Below are 25,076 nucleotides of genomic sequence, written 5' to 3'. Positions count from 1 at the left end.
TCATGTTAATTTTTGGTCATAATATCAGTTTTTTCATTGAAGCGTTTAGCCGAGCATTTGATGGCCACGTCGCATTGCGTAGATTATTCGACAACTTCCAAGGCCTGATGTTGAGGCCTGTCAAGCATCGCCTACCAAGGCTTGCCAAATTCTGTCGCAGAGGCATGCCATCGAACACTTTGTGAACATTTTCAGGCCCTATAGCAGATGGTCATAGGGTTCTCCAGTGATCTTTCCCATATACTCCGACTTAAAAATAGAGTTTTCATGTTTACAGGCAAGATCCAACCTCTCAAGATTTGGAACACCACTGAAATTTGAGGTATTAATCAATTTCGTGGAGATGGCAAGATTGAGATATTTCAACTTGGGCAAGTCCTGTTCAACACCGTAAGGTTCAGATCATATATTTGGCTTCTACAACCTTAAAATTTATTCAAAATAATAAATAAATAAAAATAAATGATTATTTTGTAAATTAAATAGCACTTATTCAAGGAAGAATAATAATTTGGTCCAATAAGAAAATGTCACGTGTTCTTGTTTTTAACATGTCCATTATTATTTTTAAATAATTAAGTATGTGTTAAAATATCATTGGACAAAATTAGAAAATGAGTACTGACTAGGGATTTATTTAATACCACTCTTACCATTTTTCCCTCCCAAAGCCGAACAAGATTGCTATAGGCATGTTAAGTTCAGTAAACAGGTACGGGCGAAAGCTGGTTGGAAGAAACTTGGAAGGATAGGAACTCCAATTTATAATTCTCAAGGAACATGGAAGAAATTTGGGACCTGAAGAAAAGATCAAATTATTGAATTCCAAAAACCTCAATCGATGCATCTTAAAGAAGGCTTCGCAATTCCATTGGGGCACCTCTTCTACTTTGGGTAGGCGTAAGGATATAGCTTCAATTGCTCTCGACCCCTAACAATTTAGAAAAAAGGACAAATTAATTTGACAATCAAGTCTAGCATAGTGTCAAAAGAAATCATATCTTCTTTCAAACTTGGAATTTAACTTCTTACCGAATTGGTTGTGAGTATATGAAAAATGTTATCGAAAAGCCACAACCTATTGCGTAGACCAGGGTCTTCAGACTCTTCACGAACAATTGTCCACGCCATTTCTTGCATCAAATCATCCATCCCTATCATGTTTTCATAATTGTATACGAGAAATCTCTCAATTAGTACATCTATCATACTACTACTAGAAATTCCAAATGAATTGTTTAGTATCTAGCATCCGCAATACTTGCGTCACGGGTTTCCCTTTGTGGAGACACGCAACATCGAGAAAAATTCTCTTCTCCATCTTTTCTAGTCCATCATAACTAACTTTGAGTGAATCAAAAACTATTTATTCTACTGGATCTTACGGAGCCTGTTCATATCATACACGACATGATCGGGTCTGATCATAGAAAAGATTCTCTTCAAACGAACCGGCCTATCTTCTGTATGGGGCTTACGCGGTGGTTGGAACAAAGACACATTTTTTTGTTGTGAATTCAAATGTGGCAGATAGATAAGGACATATATCTGCAAGGCCCGATCAATAGTTCAAGTCACACACTCCCATAATCCATTTTATCTTCGGAAAATTCACTTCAACTATGAGTGTCAAAAAAATAATACATTTTTGTAGAGTTGAAGAGAAATATCCCAATACATGTCTTATTTTTAGGAATTTTCCTTAGATTATCTCGTACTCTATTCCATGCATCTTGACCTCTCGCATACAAAGAAGACCCCAAGGTTTTAAGAACTAATGGAAGGCCTCTAGCATAATCTAGGAAATGCTTAGACAGTTCCAAAAAATCTTCCTCAGGTCGGTCTTGTCTAAGGGCGTGCAGGCTAAACAGCTCAAGTGCTTCGGCATCATTCAACACCTCGACATTATGACACAATATTATGTCATGCTCGACCAGCAGACGTTCATTTCTAGTTATAATAATAATTCTACTTCCCATGCCAAACCAATCTTTCTTTCCAGCTAGTACTTGTATCTGGTTTATTTGATCCACATCATCAAGTACAAGAAGAACCTTTTTGTTGCATAAGCATTTCTTCGTGTAATTGATTCCCCATTGTTGGTCTCTAACGTTTTCAATATTTTCTTTCAAGATTGCGCAAAGAAGTTGTTTTTGAAGACGAACTAGAGTACGCTCTGTTACAGAAACCTCTCTAACGTTTTCACGAATGCAGTGAACTTCAAAATGATGGACGATTTTATCATAAGCTAGCTTAGCAAGAGTAGTCTTGCCTACGCCAACCATCCCAGTTATCCCAATAAATCGAACATCATTTGCGTCATGAGCTAACAGCAAACTTAGTTGCTCAAGTGCAGAATCAGTTCCGACTAACATCATTTGTATTGTACAACATTCTTAATTACATGAATAATCCAACCAAACCCATGCAACACGTTCTCTAAAATGTAGTTTTCAATTTTCATGCAAATTTCAATGAGTGCTTAGCTTTGATTTCTCCGCCACCCAATCCAAAGCATGCATAGAAGACTGACTCCAGCTCATTAGTTTAGAGAGCTTGACAATAAGAACCAATAAAATTTGATATAAAAGGCTCGATGGGTTAAGGCAGTGTGCTCATTTTATTATAAATTTTTCGATTTTTGGCTAAGATCAAATGTGCCCGTTTTATTATACCTTTTTCGAGTTTTGGCTAAGATCAAATGTGCGCGTTTTATTAGGTCCAAGTTCTTTCACTAAGGACTGGTTTGGTATTGTTGTGCTTTAAAAAAAAAACTGTTTCTGCTGTGCTGTGAGAATAAGCAGCTGTGAAATAAAGCAGCAGAGTGTTTGGTAAACCTTTTTGTAAAAGTACTTTTGAAAAAAAAACAGTATTATAGTGTTTGATAAACTTTTATGTAAAACAGATGTGAAAAAAAGCTGGTTTTTCAAAGCTGGGTTTTGTAGCTTTGTGTTTTTGACTTTTTTTTACCCAAAACTGTGAAAAAAAGCTGAAGCTGAATGTTTACCAAACATAAAAAAAACTTCAAACTTTTTTGGATAGCCACTTTTTTTCAGAATCACCTAAGTAATAAACTAGGGCTAAATATCGTCTTGTTAAAAGGAACAAAAAAAAAGTAAGATTTTATTAGGCCCACGTGTCATAGTGTGAGGATTTGGTCACACTGTCAATCTTTTAATGGGTTTGGGCTTTCGGATTGGGCTCAAACACGTAATCTGTGGACCTAATAACTCAATGATCGAGTAGTGTCATGAGTGTCCTCTAAACTAATGGTGCAATGAAGGCTTGTCAGCTAAAATAGTATTTGAAATTGGCATAACTCTTCATTTTAACCTTTAATATTGAAATCGATAGAAGTGATCCTTGAATTTCTTCACTGTCAATCATTTTGGTTTTTCTGTGAAAAATCTCCGTTAAATGAAAAAAACAAGTCAAGGGGTTGATTGGACAAAAACACCTTCAATTTAACAGAATTTTTCAGAGAATGACCAAAATGGTTGATGATGGCAAATTCAGTGACTACTTCAATCTATTTTCAATCTTAATAACCAAAATAAGGACTTATGTCAATCTCAATAACCATTTTAGCTAAAAAGTTATGTAGTGAATGAACAACTTCTATATCATATTCCCAGTGAATTGAATGAAAATAACGTTTAGTATACATTGTGGTAAAGCTTTGCTTTTCATGTCCTTTGTTTGCATGACATGCCACCCCACACGGCAACTTTTATCTCCATAAAATTAAAAGGTTGGAAAACCATGGTCCTATGGGATATTAGCTTTTCGTTCGTTGGGTTCCACGTCTAACGCCCAACACTTTAACATTATTACAAAATCATCCCAACTTGCTCCACGTTTCACGACCACAGAGCGAGTACGTTGTACATCGCAATCGAGCGAGTACCTTTTTCTCCCAAAACGCACAAGGCGTACCCGTTTCCCTCGTTTTGTTTGTTCAAAATTCAAAAACGACCCAACAACTCCAATTCCTCTCTCTCTCTCTCTCTCTCTCTCTCTACTGAATCAATAAATCACCTAGAAAGGAAGACCAAGAACAAGCTAGGGTTTTGGATTTCCCTTTTGTTTTTACTTTTTGTTTGTTTGTTTTGAAATCGATGTTATGCTCGCTGTTGAAGCGTGGATTGGGGAATCTGTGCAGATCGGCGTTGAGGTTTCTTGACAGGTCGATTTCGAGAGCTATGGGCTGCTTCTTCGGTTGCTTTCGGGACAAGGACGATTGCCACCTCCGTTCTCGCCCTCACCTCGTCTCTCAGTCCTCTCGTAACCCCCAGACGGTAAGGTTTCCGTTTGGTTGTTTGGTTCCCGAGAAAATCCGGGAAAATGTTTTTCCTTTCAGTGTCTATATTTACTGTGCTGCGAATTGCCAGTTTTTGTGTGAAAATTTGAGGAAACAGAATCAATTAAGTACTAAAGTACTAATCTTGATCTTGAATTAGCCTAAGATTAGGGATTTTAGATTTCTTGTTTTTTCAATTTTGATTTGGGTGCTGCCGATATCATTGCAATTGGAACCCAATGTAGTTTTATTCATTATCGTTATGTTCAATTTCATTTTCTCAGCTTCCAAACAGTAGATTAGTGAGTTATGTATAATTTTAGACTGATTTCTTGTTTTCTGTTTCTTTTATTTTGATCAGGAAGTCGTGATATCTCAAAACCGTTTGTCTTATCTATTTTCAGCCGAAGGTATATTATCTTTTCTCCAAGAACATAAGCTAATTTCTTGAAGCCGATTCTACATATCTCGTGGCTTTTTATTTTCTTTGGTCTGATTATCCTTTTATTGTCTCTGGTCTGATTTGTATGTGACTCTGGAAGAGAAAGAAGGTTCTCCAAGCAAAGATAGGGAAAGTCCGCGTTATGGGTCTCCACAAATTGACAAGGAGCTCAGGAATGAGGTTTGTTTTTTTTCCCCTTTATTAGCTAGCGGATTCAAAGTTTGATGTAGTTAAGATGTTCAGTACAGCAGTTCAGATTAAATTGTTTTTGAGGCCATGCCAATCAATTTTTTTAAATGTTGTAACTTTTTCTCAATCTTTTGAAGTGATATAAGGCTACATTGTTGTAATGTACTCCAATTTATGTTCCGAAGTGTTGCTTAAGTGGAGCTACAAGCATTAGTTTCCGAAGTGTTGCTTTATAAGTTAGAACTTGTGGGAGTCATTGGAGCTTTGACTCCCGTTTTGTGCAGTACGTTTAATGTCATTGTTTCTAGTTACACTTTGGATGCATTTCTAGATTAAGTCTGAGCTATTTGAATTTCTCATACTGTTAAAGATATTGGTTTTATTTATGCAGTGCACCTTATTCTGCAGGCCAAGTTTCTTAAAGCTTGTGGTACCATAGCGGAAACCCCAGCTGAAATTCGTAAAGTATCTTCAAGGTTAAATGGCTCATCCCATCATGATAGAGATTCACAGCCTCCAAAATTCAACTCATGGCTCCCAAACACATCCATTAGAAATCTTCAGCAAGAGTTGGATCAACCAGATCATCCCCTTATGCCTATGAAGTACAATGAAGAGTGGGGAATGGGTTCAGGTCCTTCTGAGCATACGACTAGCAGGTTCTACTTATAACTGTTTTAAAGTTTGAATTGTTACTTACAGATGCCTTGAATGCTTGAACATTAGTATATTTTCTACTTCTAGATGGGATGGGTTTGCAAAACCAGAATTTCAATCTGTCCTCGTATTAGCAATGAAATTTGATGGCCATCTCATAATTTTTCTTTGTAGTAGAGGAAAAATTGGTTTTTTTTTTTTTTTTTTTTTTCTTTTTCTTTTTGTGTGCTGCCTGTATGAGGAACTATTAAGTACAACTAAACATAACTGATTCCAGACTTGAGTTCTTATATTTTATATTTATTTCCACAAAACAACATAGTTTCTGACATTTGCCCAATTTCATTTTCTATCTATAGTTGTGAATTCAACCAACAGAATACTGGTAGGATCGCTATCAGCTCTTCTGGAGGCAGCGCAATAGGTACTGATTCTACAGTGAAGAGTCATACTAACCGGGCTGAGAATATTACAACTCCAGATGTCCAGTGCAGGAGCAAGGCTGTTCGCTTTGAATGCGATAATAATACAAATTCCTCCAGAGGTTCTTCATCCGAAAATTATAACCGGAGTTCAAAAGTATGTGAAACTCCAGGAAAACAGAGCATATCAAAGCCTTCAGTTTATCCAACGCCACTAACTCTTTCAGAGGAGATGCAGACACCAGGGACTGTTTTCCCTGCAAACCTCCAAAACTTTCCAAATGGAAAGGCAAGAATCAGGTCCCAGTATGTGTATTCAGTGCAAAACCCTGTGGACGGCATCTCTCAGTGGAATGCACTGAAAGACGAAGATCCTAACTCACTTGGACATTCTGGTGAGCCAAGAGAATCTCTTAACGACTGGGGAAATGCAACCCCTACATCCGAAGAGGGGTCAAAACAAATGTCATCTGGACAAGAGGTCAATGTGGAATCAAGTTTGTCCGCCTGGCTGAAGCCGGTAACTCAAGATAACAACAATCACTTTGGTTATGTTCCCGGCCAAACTCGTCATTTTGGAAGAACTCCTGTGGACAGGCCTATCATTGGGCTTGTTGCTACTCACTGGAATGAAGATGAACATACTCGTGTCTCACCCAAGTGGTGGGATGGAAACGGAATCCCAAATTCAACAAACAAATACAAGGAGGTTTGTCTGACTACCTTCTACTTCCTCTTGCGTCTTCAATTCTTTTTCTAAGTGACGTCTGAAGTTATTTCTGAATTTGCAGGATCAGAAGGTGAGTTGGCATGCCACTCCATTTGAAGAAAGGTTGGAAAAGGCACTGTCCGAAGAGAGTTTCATCTCGCAGAGGTATTAGAACAGCATTGCAATCTGTTTTCACAATTTTCTTCAGTGCTAAAGAAGCACTGATTTTCCTCGACAGAAAATGTGACTACGTACTTTATATGGTTATGCAGAAAAAACATGGAGGGAAAGCCGATTGTTTTCGACGAGAACGATGAAAGTGACACAGCCCTTTCTCAGTTGCAAACTTCATCCCAGCCGAAGTCCGTGGTTTCATTCTGATGAACATGAGTTTTGTTGCTTGCATTACAAGGAATTTGTTGGTGGTGAAAAAACGAGCTCTTAAAAAAGAAACCCTGAATTTGAAGTTTGTTGTTGGGGGTATATGGTGAAATTGGTAATTTGGCTTTTGCATCAAAAGCCAATGAACGATTAAAGCGGATAAAGCGAAAAGTTTGTTAGTGTCTCAATATAGTCATGCTTATGTCAGCATTCGGGGCTGCTTAGAATGTGTACAGAATTATTGGAAATTCATCACGCACAACTAATTGCTTGTTGACAAAGTTTGGTTGTTCGGATACTTAGACCTAGCAATTTCTTACATGATTTGTTAACACGACACGTAAATGATACAAAAATAACGGGTTTCAAGTTAGCACGATAATTATCGGGTTGTTATTGGGTTATACGATAAGAATAATGGATTCTTAATAGGTTTACATAAAAATAACATGCGAGTAATCTGTTTCGACATGATAAGAAAAAAGATATATTGATGGTTTTAATTTTTTAAACTAATTAAAAAAAATTCACTAGATATGGTGGATAAATATATATTGTTTATTAATTATTATTATATATAATTTTTAAAATTTTATTTATTTATTTATTTTTATAGTATATTATACGTAAAGAGTGAGATTTAAAAAAAAAATTAGAAAGCACATTAAAAATATCAAGTAATTTAAAAATACCAAACATATTAAAAAATTATAGTAATTAATTTACACGTACGAAAAATGTGAACAATATGCAAACGCTCATAATCGCATCATTTATGCTTTGGGGATGGGTACATTGTTGTTTGAATTTTTTAAAACTATGCAAACCCTCATTAATAGTATTTTGAAGAGTTCAAAATAAATAAAATTCATAATCATTAATGTTCAAAACAAATATTCAAAGATATGCAAAATGAAGAGAGTTCTGTTGCAAGGGTTTTATGGTTAAAAACGTGCAATGTTCCTCAACCTTGAAACGCAACTCTTTTCATTTTGCATATCTTTGAACATTTGTATTTTGTAGTATGCACTAATTTTTTCTCATTAGGCTCTTATTTTGTGTGTGTAAACTTGGAAGACAAATGTTTTGATGTAATATTTATGCGACAATGTGGTATGTATATATTAATTTAGTATTATGTTTTACATTTTTTGGGTCAAATTATGTTTTTTATTTTCATTATTTATTGATTTAAAATATATTTTTCTTCACGGGTAACGGGTTGGTTCATATTACTTGATAATATTAATGGGTCAATTTCGGATCAGATCATATTACCTGTTTATTTTAACGGGTGTTACACGACAGGACCTGTTAAACTATTGAGTATGACACGAAAACGACACGAACACGAGAAACACGACACGAATGCCAGGTCTAGAGACCATATTAATGGGAAGAGAGATTCTCTCTTGCAACCATTTCACCACATGTCAAAGCTTTATTGGACGGTGGGTTCACTTTTTGAACACGTGACGATCACTGATTGGTAACGGATTCCACTCGAACTATGAAACGGTTGTAAGAGAGAACCACTCTATTGGAAGAGAAATTTCTCTCTTAAAATATTGCTGTAGTGACCTTTCCGCAGCATAAATTAAGAAAGGAAATTGGGAATATCACAAACTAGGGCAAGAAGTTCAATTAGAAAGTTGAAAGAAACACAATAAAATCTGAGCATATCGCACGACGACATAATTTTTAAGAATAAGGTATTTGTTGATTTCTCCCTTCCTCCAAATTTGTTAGGAGTTATCATTTCCATCGTGAGCTTTAATTTTATTCAATTATCCTTGGAAATTTTTATAATTGACCAATTTTCTCAAAAACTTTAATTGTTGTAGATTATTCACCTAAACTTTAATTTTAATTGCAAAAAGGTAATTTTATTGATAAGGTAGACAACATTTTTTTTCCTTCTATTCGGCTAGTTCACTTGGGGGGAGGGGGGTCAATTAGAAAAGTTAAAAGAATAATCAGGTAAAATTACAATTGATTGGAGAAATTGGTCAATTATAAAAGGTTAGGAGGTAAGCGGTTAAAATTAAAGTTTATTAGAGAAATTAACCATTTATAAAAGTTCAAGAAGAAAATTGATGCCTCTTTACATGTTCGGGAAAAATCGGCCACTACCTCTTCAAGAAATATTGATGTAATTTTCAAGTTTGGCCCAACTGAGGATGCACCAAATGGGCCCAATGACACCAACACCGCAGCCCTAAATCCAAAAGGAAAGCACAAAAAATGTCGGCCTATAAATAAAAGCTGGCGGTCGGCGTTATGCGGAAGGGCGCGAGCGGGGCGGGGCGAGGATGGTACGAGAGTGAAAGGGGTGCTCTCTGCTGGAAGCGGCAATCAGTCGAACACCATGTGGATAAGAAAATAACTGAGGGGATCGTGATTTCCTTATTTCCATTTTATAAAGTTTTTATAGTTTTCAATCTGAATATGTTCGATTCGGTTGCTGCTCGTATGAGATCCACTCTCTCTCTCTCTCCCTTCACTTCTCCTCTCTCCTTCCCGCCCACCTCAAACCCTCGGGGGCCTTATGATGATGTCTGAAGGTTCTCCGCTTCGATTTTATTAGATTTTTGTTAGATTTGAGTGATTAGTATTTTCTGCAGTTTTTTTGTTTGATTTCTTGCTGGTTTTTAATTTCTTTGATAACCCATGAAGTTTTATTTTTTTTATTTTTTATTTCCCCGTAGTGTATGTATAGAGAGAACTGTGACAGTGGCTATGATGTGATATATATATATATATTTTTTTTTTTTATGTATAGAGTGTTTCTGGGTAAGCCATATTTTTTGAAAAATTGGGGGCGTTGATGAAGAAATTTTCAGTGTGATGGTGACACTGTCAGGGAGTGTTACTAATTCAGTATTGTGATATGTATTATGTCATGGACTTTGACTGCAATATTAATAAAGAGATGCAATGCTATGACCTAAGTGGATTTAATACGGTGCGGTATAGTTGTTACGCTGAAAAAACGATTGGCTTTTCGGTTGGTGCGATTTACATGTTTATTTTATCTCTTATCCACTCCGTATTATTGTATGGTATTCGATCTTCCTCAATCCATTTCATATCGAAAACGGACCATTAATAATTTCTGTGTTTCCCCTTGTTATGTGATGAGCAAAGCGCTTACCAAAGCAAAAGACCGAGAACTGGAGAGTCTATAAGATCTGGAGAGCAAACTCTGTTCTGCACAAACTAAATTCTTGGTTTCTCAATTTTGGATAACAATTGCGATGGTGGTGAAGGTGTACGGCCCTTTCTACGCTGCGCCGAAGCGTGTGCTGGTGTGCCTTGTTGAGAAGGAGATTGAATTTGAGACCAGCCCCATCGATCTCTTCAAGGGTGAACATAAATCTCCGGAATTTCTCAAATTACAGGTTAGCTTTAGCTATTCATTCATTTGTTAATCGTGATTGCTCTACTCGTATTAATCTTTTCGGAAACTATAAATATATTGATCTTTGCGTTGCTTTGTCCTTAAAAATGCAGCCCTTTGGACAACTTCCTGTTATCCAAGATGGGGATTATACTTTATATGGTATGCCTGTTTTTAAATTTGAATCAACGTTGTCAAGTTTTATCCTTTCTTGCAGATAAATATTAATTTGATTAATAATGTTAGTGTTTTCTGTGTTACAGATACTAGTTGAAAATTGTGAAATATCGTAGGAAATTTTTCATAGATAAACAGTGTAGCATGTTATATTCTTAACTTCATATATCGTTTGACGTAAACCGCATCGATCTTGCGGCTTTTTTCAGTTGGAGGGTGATTGAGTTTCAGATCAGAAGCCAGATAACTTTGTTGCCATGGTTATGTAGTATTCACCCCAGTAATTATGTTTCGGCAGTGAGAAATTTTGTGTAAATTGTTTGATGAAAACCTTGTTCTCCTTTCTCTTCTGCGTAAGTGTAGTGACATAACAAGTTGTGTAATAAAACCGGCCAGATTTGATTTGCAGAATCTCGCGCAATCATAAGGTACTATGCCGAAAAATACAAATCCCAGGGGACTGATTTACTTGGAAAGACAATTGAGGAAAGAGGTCTTGTGGAACAGTGGCTAGAGGTTGAAGCAAGCAACTATCACCCGCCACTCTACAACTTGGTCATGCACGTTTTGTTTGCCTCCGCAATGGGATTTCCTTCAGACCCGAAGATCATCCAGGAGAGTGAAGAAAAGCTCGGCAAGGTGTTGGACATTTACGAGGAGAGGCTGTCGAAGAGCAAGTACTTGGCCGGTGATTTTTTCAGCCTTGCTGATCTTAGCCACCTTTCGTTCACCCACTACTTGGCCAATAGTATGGGGAAGGAGTATATGATAAGGGACAGAAAGCATGTCTCTGCTTGGTGGGATGATATTAGCAGCAGACCATCCTGGAAGAAGGTCCTCGAGTTTGGTGCGCCGTTTTAAGGTATTCAAAGAAATTGTTGCATGCAATAAGTATATACAATGTCTGTCTCGCAACATTGTCACGTTAAGGAGTTATTGTAGAGGAACGTTGGATTCACCGGTTCTGGAGTTTGGTCAGAATAAATAGTTGAAAGTAACGTGTGGGAATAATGAGATCATCCGCTCCTTATAATTTGCTTTCTCTGTGAGTACATAAGTAAGCTTTTTTCGCTGGATGTGTAACTAATGATTTCAATCGCTCTATGGATCATGAATGCTTATGGCTTAAGCTGAATTTGGGAGCGTTTTGTTAAAGTTGGTGGCTTATTGGGAAACCCTCTGCCAGTTTGGGCATAGGACGGTATACCTTATGTCCAAACTGGCAATTGTTTCACAAACTTTTTTGTAACAAATCAAGCAAACGTACGATGGATTTCTAGGTGTGATTTGCACTCAGAATTTCCGTCTATGATCATTTGGCGACAGTTAGTGTCTACTTTATCGGAGGAGATTCGTAGGTTAAATTTCATAATTAGCATATTCCATTCTAGCTTGAGGTATGACTAGCTGGAGATTCTATTGTGTAACCGGAAAGATACTGTGCATGTAAGTGTCAGTCGTGGCTGGCTATGAAGGAGACCGTTGTTTGTCATAAAACAGGGCAGATAGATATCCATAACTTCAATGCATTTCAGATGCTCTCTCATTGCATTTGGCACCTTGTACTTGTTTTATGTCATGCCCTCCGTTTTATATGCCATATTTATACGAAATTGTTATTAGTATTTTAAAAATTATATATTTTTTATTTTAAAAATATTTATATTTAAACTGAAGAATACATATGTGAGGAGTGCATAAAAAGATTTTTGAAGGGCCAATAACAATTCATTTATATGTACATAATTTATCTTTCCCCTACTAACTTAGAGCATCTCTAAAGGAGATGTCAAAATATCCAAATCAGCACTAATACCTGGAAAATTGCAGCAAAAATATTTTCCAATTTAAATGTCAAATATGACGTGTCATGACATGGATTGTCGTCCCTCACCCTAGCTACCAAAATTAAAAGCAGCTTCAAATTGTTATAAACTTCTTATTGTGTAAATCCTAGATTAGATTTTATTCTAGTTATTCTTCTCTATTAGGACTTGTATTCCTTGGAGGAGAAGGATTTCTTCCCTCTCTTATTACTATAAATAAAGGCATTGCGTATAGGAATACCACATCCTCTACACAACCCTACAAACACATCTCCTTCTCTCTCTCTCTCTTTATTCTCTCTGTGCCGCCAGCCCTCTCTCCCTTGTCAATTAAATATAAGCCAAAACACGTTATCAATACGCTCTAACCGCTATACTTAGGAATTTGACATGGAAGTTTTCTACATCAAACCAGTTCATCAATATCATCACGCAATCATGTTCTTTCAAAACAACGGTTATCTTGATATTTTTGCAACCCTGATAGCATGAACATTCACCATAATGCATGACCCAACTTTTCGTTTTTCGAATTTTAGATTCTACATAAATTGTGTATGCATTATATCCACAATTGTTGAATTATGTGAATTGATATTGCCATGAATTGCAACAAATATCTGCTAATGCTTTGAATTATATGTTGAATATGCATGCATTGAAATTAAATTTATATTCTATAATTGAATTAAAAAAAATACGGTTATGTGGGGAACCCCAATGGTGACGGTTGGAAGCCAAGCCGCTGGGCTCCCCACGCCGAGCCGAGATAAACCAAGCCATGGAGCCAGAAGCTCCAGGCTTTGCAACCCAGAAAAACCCCGATGCCATTAATGGCGTCCTTGTCCACGACCATCACGGGCATGGCCTGCAGCCATTGCCCTGAGCCTTTGGTCATTGTTATCGATGACTAGAAGTCGTCCCCGACAGAAATTAGACCGAGATTCACTTAAATCTTATCAGATTTTTTTTTTTTTTGAAAATTCAATTTGAATTTTTCTAGGGTTTGGTTGTTGAAACGTCGAGATTAAACCATCTTCGTTCACCACCGTGGTCGTCAACAACCACCATGACTCACCTCAAGTCCTACCAACCCAGACACTGCCGCCAGAAGCGGCGGTGCCAGGCATTTTCTCCGATGCGCACACCCAGCATGGTTAGGATTTGTGTTTGGTCTGAGCCACCTTTATTTATTTATTTTTCTTTTTTCTTTTTTCCTAAACCCACTCGCAACACCAGCCCACATGACTTTGGTATCTCTGTGTCCCTACTATAACAAAACCAAACCCCTGAAGTGCTCTCCAAGTTTCTTGCACCTAACCACACCAGATTCCAACCCGTAGATAGTGATTTTGTGCACCTAGCTTGCGACGCATTCGATCGCACCCCCTTGGGAACACACGTGCTGCGAAGCAGTAGATCCGTGCCTCCGTGTTTGGGCCTGAGCCCAACCAAGCCCAACCTAGCCCAATTTTTGGGCTTGGGCCGCACTTTTCAAATTAATCACCCCACCCATGGGCTTTGACCTATTATTTTGAGCCCCAAGTTTAAATGCCTATTTTTAGGCCCTATGAGTTTTATAGTTTTTCACCCACACTTTAATTTTTTTGCCCGAAGTTCAAATAATTAATTCAATTATAATTCTAGACCTGAAGTTCTATTTGCATATTTTATTGTTGCATATTTCTGTATATATATATATATATATATATATATTTGTGTTTGTTTGCAGGAACATATGAACCTGAAGTTCATAATTATTTTGAAATTTGAAGTTTCTAGAAACATGCCTTGTTTAAAAACCTAAAGTTTTCCTTAAAAATATCACCCATAAAAAACCCGAAGTTTTTTCATGAAAATTTAAACCGATACATGTCTATTAGAACCTGAATGTTCTACTCATATGTGAATGAATTGATTTTTTTTCTTGATCACATAAACCACATCTTGTCCATTTATTTTGTGATAGGGACATGTCGAATTTGAACAAACTTGACTTCACTGCTTTAGAGGTCTCTAAAAGGAACTACCTCAAGTGGGTCCAAGATGTGAAGCTCCACCTCACTTCAAAGAAAGCCACTTCCATGATCTTCATTCGAAGACATATTCATGACACATTACAAACTGAGTACCTTGCTGAGGAAGATCCATGAGCACTTTGGGTCGATTTGGCTAATCGTTTTGATCACCAAAATGATATATTCTTGCCTAAAGCAAGACATGACTGGCAACATCTGCGCATCCAAGACTTTAAGTTTGTGAATGAATATAATTCTGAAGTTTGTCAAATCCAATCACTTCTCAAGTTTTGTAATGAGAACTTGACCAAAGAGGATCTTCTGGAGAAGACCTATTCGACCTTTTCTGCTACCAATATTATCCTGCAACAATAATATAAGGCTCAGAAGTTCACTAAGTTTTCAAATTTGATCTCTGTTTTACTTCTCGCTGAAAAGCAAAATCAGTTGTTGATGAAAAATCATTAAGCTAAACCTACTGGGGTGACTAATGTGCTTGAAGCCACCTCGTCAAGGTCAATGGAGCCAAGGCCCACCTAAGGGAGGAAACTGAGCCCATAAGCACCCAAACCTCGCTTCCAAGGCCCTAAACTTCAAGAATAAGGGCAAAGCACTTGAAACCATGGATGTGGACATGTGCTATCGATATGGTTCCAAGGACCATTAGTCCCATGTTTGCCGTGCTCCCTACAAGGTTGTAGCTGAATATCATTCTCATCGTAAAAAGTTTGAATCAAACTTTGTGCAAGTGGATGAACCGGAGAGTACCAAGATGAAGGTTTTTGACTTTCAGAAGGATACCACCCTACGGAAGATTAGAATCTTAGACAAGAAGTTTAGGTTCGATTCATGGAATTGCATGTCAAACTTGCTCATTGGGAAAGCTTATTATTAAGCCTTCTTATGACAATATTCACTGGAATCCACCTATTTTTCTACAAAGGATTCAGAGGGACATTTGTAGACCGATGGATCACCCTCCCTACGGACTATTTAGATATTTTATGGTTTTGGTTGACACTTCCACTCGTTGGTCACAAGTGTGCTTGTTGTGCACAAGGAACGTTGCATTCTCCAAACTATTGGCTTAGGTTATCAAGCTCAAGGCTCACCACCCTAAATATCCGATCAAATCTATTTGATTAAATAATGATGGAGAATTCACATCTAAAACTTTTAATGACTATTGCATGCTAGTTAGGGTTAAAGTTGAACATCCAGTACCCCATGTTCACACCTAGAACGGTCTGGCAGAGGCAATCATTAAGCGCTTACAAATGATTGCTTAATCGTTGGTTATATGTTCGAAGCTTCCGATCGCTGGTTAGGGCCATGAAATATTGCACGTAGCTATGTTAGTCCGCTTGAGGTTTGTTGCGACCCAACCATATATGGCCCTTTAGTTGGTTACTAGATATGAACTCGATATATTGCATCTGTACGATTTTGGTTGTGCGGTCTATGTGTCGATTTCGCCGCCCTTACAATAAAAAATGGGGCATCATCAAATAATGAGAATCTATGTCGGATATGATTCTCCTTCGATAATTAGTTACAGAGAACCTATGATAGGCAATCTGTTTACTGCTCATTTCGTGGATTGTCACTTCTATGAGACAATATTTTCGTCGTTAGGGGGAGATAAGAACGTCACTATTAGAATGATGCAAATTATCGTGGACGACTCCCACTTTGTCTCATTTAGATCCCTGCACCGATCAGTCTGAAACTGAAATGCAGCGCATATTATATCTTCAGAGCGTAGCTCAGAGTATGCCAAATGGTTTCATCGATCTAGCGAGAGTGACAAGATTACATATTCGAGCTGCAAATGTGCCTGCAAAGATGAATGTATCAAATGTACGACGGGCTTTCCTCCTAGAGGCCCGGGACACCACTTTGGCCTGATCCACATACATTAACGGTTAGCCAATCATCTGCCCCTACACACAAGCATGGCAGACCATTTGGTTCAAAAGATTCACACATTCGAAAGAGGAAACCCACATCATAGGCCCCTGAAGAGCCTATTGTGAATCAAACTATTGCCTACTCATTCTATCCAACTCATTAGGAAATTCTAGATTACAGAAGCATCCTTAAAGAGATGAATCCACCTCATGAGAATCGTGAGATTTTGATCCATTATGCTAGCTTGAATGATGTTTGGTATAGAAATGAAATGATTTTCAATGATGCATTAGCATATGCAACAGCTACTGAGATCATGTTGAGCGATGACACTAAACCCCGTTTTGTTGATGAATGTCGACGTATAATTGATTGGTTAAACTGGAAACAAGCAATACAAGTCAAACTTGATTCACTTGCGAAACGTAAGGTGTTTGGACCTGTATCTCCTACTTATCCACATGTGAAGCCTGTTGGCTACAAGTGGGTTTTTGTTTAGAATCGTAATGAGAAGAACGAAATTGTACGTTACAAAGCTCGTCTTGCTGCATAAGACTTCTCACTACGCCCTAGGATTGTCTATGAAGAAACTTATTCACCCATTATGTCGACGACGTGATGACACGCCCCAACCCCAATATCCCAAAATATCAGGGTAGGTATGTGCTGGTCGACACCCGAGGGTGACAAAGCCATTTTAAACATGCATACAAATACAAGATAAGTAGTTAGAACGATTATACCAAAGCAGGAACGTGTTCAAAGCATACAATTAATTAGAAATAATAGGGAAAAATTACTATAAAAAGATACGAACAAGGGAATGATACTTATACTGAGGAGACTTGAAGATACCTATGTTGTAGAGTCCTGATGCCAGGATCATGTGCCTCGATCCTAGCTCTTGAGGGGGCGCAAAAACAGAAAGGTGAGTGGACCAAAGTTTATAATAATAATACTAATAATAGGAAAACATTTTATTTCTGAACATAATAACCCCCTGATTTGAAAACACATATATAATACTATATATAAGTTTTATGAAAAACGCTAGAATGCTATGTAGAACATTCGTAAAACAAGTATGAGTAAAACCATGCTCAATAATGGTGCAATCATCACTCGAAGGAAAATCCATAAATCTCTTCAATACTATACTCTTTAGGAGTATCATAGTCACCCGAAGATGAAGCTGTACAACATTGGGTTATGCTAGTGAAGAAACATCGTAGGCTCCATCACCTGAAGGTGAATCTGTACGATTCCGGGTTACACCGGAGAAGAAAATATATACATCACACACCGACACTAACTGTGGCTAGTGAAGTTGTTCGACACTGGTTTCGCCAGTGAAGCTAAGGGTATGTCATCAATATCATCAACTCATCATTTGCCCGAAGGCAGTACCAGGTGAAGCTGTACAACACTGGGTTACGCCAGTGAAGGAACATGGTAGGCCTCATCACCCGAAGGTGAAGTTGTGCGACTCCGGTATGCCGGAGAAGAAATATATACATAATCATCCTCAATTGTGTCCTATAGCCATACACATTTATATACCTATGTTGTGTGGAAACATATCTCAAAATCTCATATCGATCTGAAGTTCAAAAGCTCAAAACCTCACTTCATAAATCCATGGTAAATCATATTCATAAATCCATAATAAAACATACGTGTTCCATAGAAATTCATAAATGAAAATCCAGTGATGCATAACCGTTAGTAATATGTAAATCCAATAAATCATAATTATTCCATAAAAGCTATTTAAATAAAGCATAATGTAAAACATATTCAATCATGAATTATGAAATGCATGCTACGCTAATATTTTATAAACATATAAGTTAAGAAGGGGTCCCCTCACAGATTTTATTGCCCGAGAACTACTTGAACTAGCGAGGAAGACGTCGCTTTAGAGACCTTTTAGTAAAACTATACCTAAACAATAGAATTTGGGAAAACGGACGGCGGATTTGGATTTGGCACGTCGGAAAACCTAAGGAGTGACCTCGGGTTCCCCCCATGCGCTGCCACATGAATTGCCATAAGGCGGCGGCCCGGAAGGCCACGCGCTACTACATGCGGCGGCCGGCCGCCCCGACTCGAGGGAAAATCGAACAACTCAAAAAATTTCCAAATTTCACAAGAATGATGATCTCAATGAGAGAAACAACTTTCATACCTGAGCCGAAGTCCAATTTGACCGGAAAACCCCTCAAATCACCCTCGATCTGCCGAAAACCCTAAAAATGGGTGATCTCGTTTCGCTATCCAAACGAACTCCGATGCCCCAACCAATGCATGGGATTTATTCCTGACCTCAAGGGTAGCCGATTGATGGTGGTGGTCGACGATGGTGTTTGTAGAAATGGCTGATCACTGCCGTGGTGGTGTCCTTGAAGTCGACGGGGGTGATCGTCGTGAAATAACGCTCAAAACAGCTCGGGTTTGATGGAGAAATGAAGTCGACCGGGTTCCCTCATTTCTTTCTTCTCATCCTTATTGGTTCATTCTTTTTTTCTCTCTCCCCGATTGAGTAATCCTTCCCTCATTTCTGTCCTTTTTTTCTATTTTTTTTTTTGGGAAAAATTGAATGGTTTTGCTTTGTTTGGTTGCTCGGAAAATGTGGGAGAAAGGAAATGAATTTTTTTGACATTCTAAAGGTTCCATTTTCATACAAAAGTGAGGTAAACTGGAAGATGGATTTTTGAACTTTTGTTAATGGTGTGTTCTCAGGATTGGTGGGTGCTTTGTTTTTTTATGCATGCTTGTAGGTTAGAAATAGAGAGAGTGGCAGAGGAAGAGAAGAGAGGCACCTGCTGGGAATGAGAGTGGCTGGTTTGGGGTGGGATCTGGGTTTGGGTTAGGGGAAGACGACAACCTCGTTGGCCCCAACCTTGACAGCTCTTCCTTTCTCCTTGACAGCTTCGGAGACGGCAACGACGACGGATTGGCGGTGGGCAATGGAGTGGGAGAGAGAAGCGGGTCGGAGCTTGCAGGTAGATCCGAGAAAAGAGGGCAGATGAAAAAATCTAGGTGGGTTTGGGGTGGGGTATCTGGGCACGGTGAGAGAGAGAAGTGAGGAGGAAGGAGACTACAGTGGAGAGGAGAGGGAGATGCGAGAGAGAGGGGAGAGAGAAGGTGGTAGAGGAAGGTTGGGGGGGACGGGTGGGAAGGTGACCGGGGGGGGGGTTGGGTGGGAATGGGTTTTGGGGATGCAGAGAAGAGAGAAAGGCGAGAGAGAGGGGGGAAAGAGAGATTTAATATATATATTTTTTAATTTTTTAATTTTTAATTATTAAAATATATATTTAATTATATTTTAATCCAGTTGGATTAGTGAGTGACCCCCGTATTTAGCCACGTCAGCACTTAACAGAGAAACTAATAGAAAAACTGACGGAGGTATGACATTGGCACAAATTTGTAAGATGAGGTATGACATTGTCATTTTAAAAAGATGAGGTATGAAAGTGTCGTGAGACCAATAGTTGAGATAATTTTTTGTACTTTACTCTTATTTATTTATTTCCTCGTAGTGTATGTATAGAGAGAACTGTGACAGTGGCTATGATGTGATATATATATATATATATATATATATATATATATATATAAAAGAAGCCTTTAAAGGAAAAAATCCTCATTTTTCAAAAAAAGAAAAAGTAAAAAAGGGACATCTTCTTGATCGTTAGATTTGATTTTAATGAAATCTAGTGGTTGAGATTTTGTGGCCTGTAATTTAATCTCAACCACAAAATTTCATTAAAGTCAAATCTAACGGTCAAGAAGGTATCTCTATTGTTTTTGAAAAATGAGAATCCCTACCATGAAAAGGCTAGCGTTGATGAAGAAATTTTGAGTGTGATGGACACCGTTAGGTAGTAGGTCGTATAACTAATCCACGTGGTGTTGTAGTAATATCGGTGTACAACATAGTTGATATGTAGTTTTTTTTTTGGACAAGAATTGTCTACCTTTCCACTTTCAGTGTCCTCCCGTGCCCTTCTGTTTTGTGTGGCTATGGTTAAGCCACGTCAACATTTTATATTATTTTTTTATAGAGAAAATAAGACAAAAATGAATAGTAACATAAAATGTTAACGTGACTTAACCGTGACCATATAAACAGAAGGACACGGAAAGATACCGAAAGTAGAAGGGCAAACAATCCTTGTCCTTTTTTTTTTTTTTTTTTTTTTTTCATGGACTTTGACTATAGTATTAATAAAGAGATGCCATGCTATGACATAAGTGGATTTAATACGGTTCGGTATAAGCTGTTACGCTGAAAATTTTCACTCCTCGTGTGAGTTTGTTTTGCAAACTATGCAATTAATATTAAATTTTTACCTAGTTTATGGAGATTTTGGGCACAGGGGTCCTATAATATGAATGGAGAGACCTCCACGATTGGCTTTTCGGTTTATCTCTTATCCACTCCGTATTATTGTATGTTATACATTTGATATCGAAAACCGACCATTAATAATTTCTGTGTTTCCCCTTCTGATGTGATGAGCAAGGCGCTTACCAAAGCAAAAGACCGAGAGAGCAAAAGCAAATTGGATACTGTGTCTTCCGTCAAAGAACTGGAGAGTCTATAAGATCTGGAGACCAAACTCTGTTCTGCACAAACTAAATTCCTGGTTTCTCAATTTTCGAAAACAATTTTCGATAACAATTGCGATGGTGGTGAAGGTGTACGGCCCTTTCTACGCTTCGCCGAAGCGTGTGCTGGTGTGCCTTGTTGAGAAGGAGATTGAATTTGAGACCAGCCCCATTGATCTCTTCAAGGGTGAACACAAATCTCCGGAATTTCTCAAATTACAGGTTAGCTTTAGCTATTTATTCATTTGTTAATCGTGATTGCTCTACTCGTATTAATCTTTTCGGAAACTATAAATATATTGATCTTTGCGTTGCTTTGTCTTTACAAATGCAGCCCTTTGGACAAGTTCCTGTTATCCAAGATGGGGATTATACTTTGTATGGTATGCCTGTTTTTGAATTTGAATCCACGTTTGTCTAGTTTTATCCTTTCTTGTTTGCAGATAAATATTAATTTGATTAATAATGTTTGTGTTTTCTTTGTTATAGATATTAGTTGAAAATTGTGAAATATCGAAGGAAAATTTTCATAGATAAAACAGTGTAGCATGTTATATTCTTAACTTCATATATCGTTTGACGTAAACCGCATCGATCTTGCGGCTTTTTCAGTTGGAAGGTGATTGATTTTCAGATCAGAAGCCAGATAACTTTGTTGCCATGGTTATGTAGTATTCACCCCAGTAATTATGTTTCGGCAGTGAGAAATTTTGTGTAAATTGTTTGATGAAAACCTTGTTCTCCTTTTTCTCTTCTACATAAGTGTAGTGACCTATCAAGCTCTGTAATAAAACTGTCCAAATTTGATTTGCAGAATCACGCGCAATCATAAGGTACTATGCCGAAAAATACAAATCCCAGGGGACTGATTTACTTGGAAAGACAATTGAGGAAAGAGGTCTTGTGGAACAGTGGCTAGAGGTTGAAGCAAGCAACTATCACCCGCCACTCGACAACTTGGTCATGCACATTTTGTTTGCCTCGGCATTGGGATTTCCTTCAGACCCGAAGATCATCCAGGAGAGTGAAGAAAAGCTCGGGAAGGTGTTGGACATTTACGAGGAGAGGCTGTCGAAGAGCAAGTACTTGGCCGGTGATTTTTTCAGCCTTGCTGATCTGAGCCACCTTCCGTTCACCCACTACTTGGCCAATAGTATGGGGAAGGAGTATATGATAAGGGACAGAAAGCGTGTCTCTGCTTGGTGGGATGATATTAGCAGCAGACCATCCTGGAAGAAGGTCCTCCAGTTTGGTGCGCCGTTTTAATGTATTCAAAGAAAGTGTTGCATGCAATAAGTGTATACAATGTCTGTCTCGCAATATTGTCACGTTAAGGAGTTATTGTAGAGGAACGTTGGATTCACCGGTTCTGGAGCTTGGTCAGTATAAATAGTTGAAGGTAACGTGTGGGAATAATGAGATCATCCGCTCCTTGTAATTTGCTTTCGCTGTCAGTACATAAGTAAGTTTTTTTCGCTGGATGTGTAACTAATGATTTCAATCGCTTTATGGATCATGAATGTTTATGGCTTAAGCTGAATTTGGGAGCGTTTTGTTAAAGTTGGTGGCTTATTGGGAAACCCTCTGCCAGTTTGGGCATAGGACGGTATAACTTATGTCCAAACTGGCAATTGTTTCACAAACTTTTTTGTAACAAATCAAGCAAACTTATGATGGATTTCTAGGTGTGTAGAAAAAGGTATGTAGGCTAAAAAATATATTTGTTATTGATACGTGAATGTGGAAAAAATGGAAGAGAATGCAAATGGAAGAGAATGCTTTTTTTTTCTCATTGTCTTTCTCTACAAGATTACAAGGATATATATACATGATACAAGTGTGTAGGTAGGACAAGGTAGCCGTCCTAGTGTGTAGGTAGGACAAGGTAGGACGGCTGTAGGACGGCTAGTGTGTAGGTAGGACAAGGTAGGACGGCTGTAGGACGGCTAGTGAATAATATTATATACAATTACACAATTACTCCAACCATATTCCTTATTTGTCTAACACTCCCCCTCAAGTTGGAGAGTGGATGTCAAGAACTCCCAACTTGCGTAACATACCCGAAAACTTTTCTTTCCCAAGAGGTTTGGTAAACAAGTCTGCCAACTGTTGTGCCGTACCCACATGCTTGGTCTCTATTGTGCCATCTACAATCTTATCTCGTATAAAGTGACAATCCATCTCAATGTGACGAGTTCGTTCATGAAAAACAGGATTGGCAGCTATATGTAACGCTGCTTGATTATCACAAAATAAAGTGGAAGGACCATCCAAAGGAATGTTCAAATCCTTCAACAAAAAATGAAGCCAAACTATCTCACAACAAGCACCTGCCATGGCCCTATATTCCGCCTCTGCTGAAGAGAGCGAAACGGTTTTCTGTCGTTTCGTCCGCCAAGAAATCAAAGAACCGCCCAAGAATACACAATACCCAGTAGTCGAACGGCGAGTGATAGGGCAACCTACCCAATCAGAATCACAAAACGCAGTTAACTTGGTCTGGTTGTCAGAACGAAATAATAAACCTTGACCTGGAGTAGCCTTCAAATAACGAACAATACGAAGCGCAGCATCCATATGAGATATCCTTGGCTCGTGCATAAAACGGCTTAGAACATGCACAGAATAGGTGATATCCGGCCGAGTGATAGTGAGATATATTAACTGACCTACTAATCGTCGATACTTTTCAGGATCCTTGAGAAGTTCTCCTTTATCAAATAATTTTGTGTCATCCATAGGAAAAGCAATGGGTCGTGCTCCCAAAAAACCATAGTCCTTGAGAATCTCTAATGCATACTTGCGTTGAGAAATATAAATCCCTTGTTTGGAACGAGAAACCTCAATACCCAAAAAATATTTTAAATCACCAAGGTCTTTTATCCGAAAATGATCACGGAGAAAAGACTTCAGAGAATTAATGGCATTAGCATCATTGCCTGTAATCACAATATCATCTACATAAATGAGCAAAGCTGTGAAAGAAATACCAGACTTTTTAGTGAACAATGAATAGTCAGCTTTGGATTGTTGAAAACCGGCAGAAATGATGGCACTAGTGAATTTGGCAAACCATTGGCGAGAAGCCTGCTTAAGACCATAAAGTGACTTGTGAAGGCGACACACAAGATTCTCCCCCTGTCGATGAAGACCAGGAGGAGGAGACATATAGATTTCTTCATGTAAGTCACCATGTAAGAAAACATTATTAACATCAAGCTGATGAAGAGACCAAGACTGACTAGCAGCAAGAGCAAGAAGACAACGCACCGTAATCATCTTAGCAGTAGGAGAAAAAGTGTCATGATAATCAATACCTTCAGCCTGAGTGAAGCCTTTAGCAACCAAACGAGCTTTGTAGCGGTCAATAGAGCCGTCGGAATTGTGCTTGAGTTTGTACACCCACTTACAACCAATGGGAATTTTACCAGGGGGCAAGGAAGTTACAGTCCAAGTACCATTAGCATGTAAAGCTTGAAGCTCCTCAGTCATAGCACGTTGCCAATTGGGGTCAGTGGCAGCCTCGGCAAAGGAGGAAGGCTCCACAGTCCGACTGATAGAGTTAATGTAAGAAAAATGCCTGGGAGAGTAACGGTGATAAGAGAGAAAATTACAAAGTGGATATCGCGTACCTTGTGTAGAACCGGGTTGCGAAGTCGAAGATGGGTGGGATGGCAGAATCACCTACGAGCAAACGTAGTCTTTTAAATAGGATGGAGGTTTATGAGCACGGGAAGAGGTGCGGGGAAGGGGAGGATTGGTAGGTAGTGGGGGGGGGGGGGTAGGGATGTCCGTGGGTAAAGGGGTATGGGGAGGAACGGGTAATGGGGCAGCAAGGGAATCTGTGGGAGGCGTGGAAGGGGAGGAAGGTGGAGGAGGGTAAGGCGTCGAGGCAGGAAGGGGTGGGTTATATGTAAAGTCCAGAGGGGGTGGGATGGGTAGGGTAGGCGAAGAGGATGGGATAGGAGGGTGAGAAACGGCATAAGGGAAAGTAGTTTCGTGAAAGATGATGTCTCGACTAGTG

General features: G+C 38.5%; 4 protein-coding genes across 4 annotated transcripts; 3 read left to right on the top strand and 1 right to left on the bottom strand.

The window, feature by feature from the left end:
• Window positions 1–1,580: 1,580 nt before the first annotated feature.
• On the bottom strand, window positions 1,581–2,378 carry LOC125473693 (disease resistance protein Roq1-like). Its single transcript, XM_048576895.1, has one exon. It carries the CDS (start codon window positions 2,376–2,378, stop codon window positions 1,617–1,619), a length of 762 nt encoding a protein of 253 aa, XP_048432852.1. The 3' UTR covers window positions 1,581–1,616.
• Window positions 2,379–3,990: 1,612 nt separating this feature from the next.
• Window positions 3,991–7,255, top strand: LOC103965727 (protein JASON). Its single transcript, XM_009378797.3, has 7 exons — window positions 3,991–4,298; window positions 4,662–4,710; window positions 4,843–4,922; window positions 5,340–5,590; window positions 5,948–6,719; window positions 6,802–6,884; window positions 6,992–7,255. Exons 1-7 carry the CDS (start codon window positions 4,119–4,121, stop codon window positions 7,098–7,100), a joined length of 1,524 nt encoding a protein of 507 aa, XP_009377072.2. The 5' UTR covers window positions 3,991–4,118; the 3' UTR covers window positions 7,101–7,255.
• A 3,086-nt stretch (window positions 7,256–10,341) lies between these two features.
• On the top strand, window positions 10,342–12,020 carry LOC103965717 (glutathione S-transferase F9-like). The gene is made up of 3 exons (XM_009378785.3): window positions 10,342–10,501; window positions 10,614–10,662; window positions 11,087–12,020. Exons 1-3 carry the CDS (start codon window positions 10,358–10,360, stop codon window positions 11,536–11,538), a joined length of 645 nt encoding a protein of 214 aa, XP_009377060.2. The 5' UTR covers window positions 10,342–10,357; the 3' UTR covers window positions 11,539–12,020.
• Window positions 12,021–20,897: 8,877 nt separating this feature from the next.
• LOC103965702 (glutathione S-transferase F9) lies at window positions 20,898–22,589 on the top strand. Its single transcript, XM_009378776.3, has 3 exons — window positions 20,898–21,271; window positions 21,384–21,432; window positions 21,864–22,589. Exons 1-3 carry the CDS (start codon window positions 21,128–21,130, stop codon window positions 22,313–22,315), a joined length of 645 nt encoding a protein of 214 aa, XP_009377051.2. The 5' UTR covers window positions 20,898–21,127; the 3' UTR covers window positions 22,316–22,589.
• Window positions 22,590–25,076: the final 2,487 nt, after the last annotated feature.

This window comes from the organism of the source record quoted next, unplaced genomic scaffold (assembly GCF_019419815.1).
Source record: "Pyrus x bretschneideri cultivar Hongxiangsu unplaced genomic scaffold, Pyrus_bretschneideri_v1 Contig93, whole genome shotgun sequence".
Lineage (NCBI taxonomy): Eukaryota > Viridiplantae > Streptophyta > Magnoliopsida > Rosales > Rosaceae > Pyrus > Pyrus x bretschneideri.
Note: the sequence above shows the minus strand (reverse complement) of the source record. Positions and strands in the feature narration are given on the sequence as shown.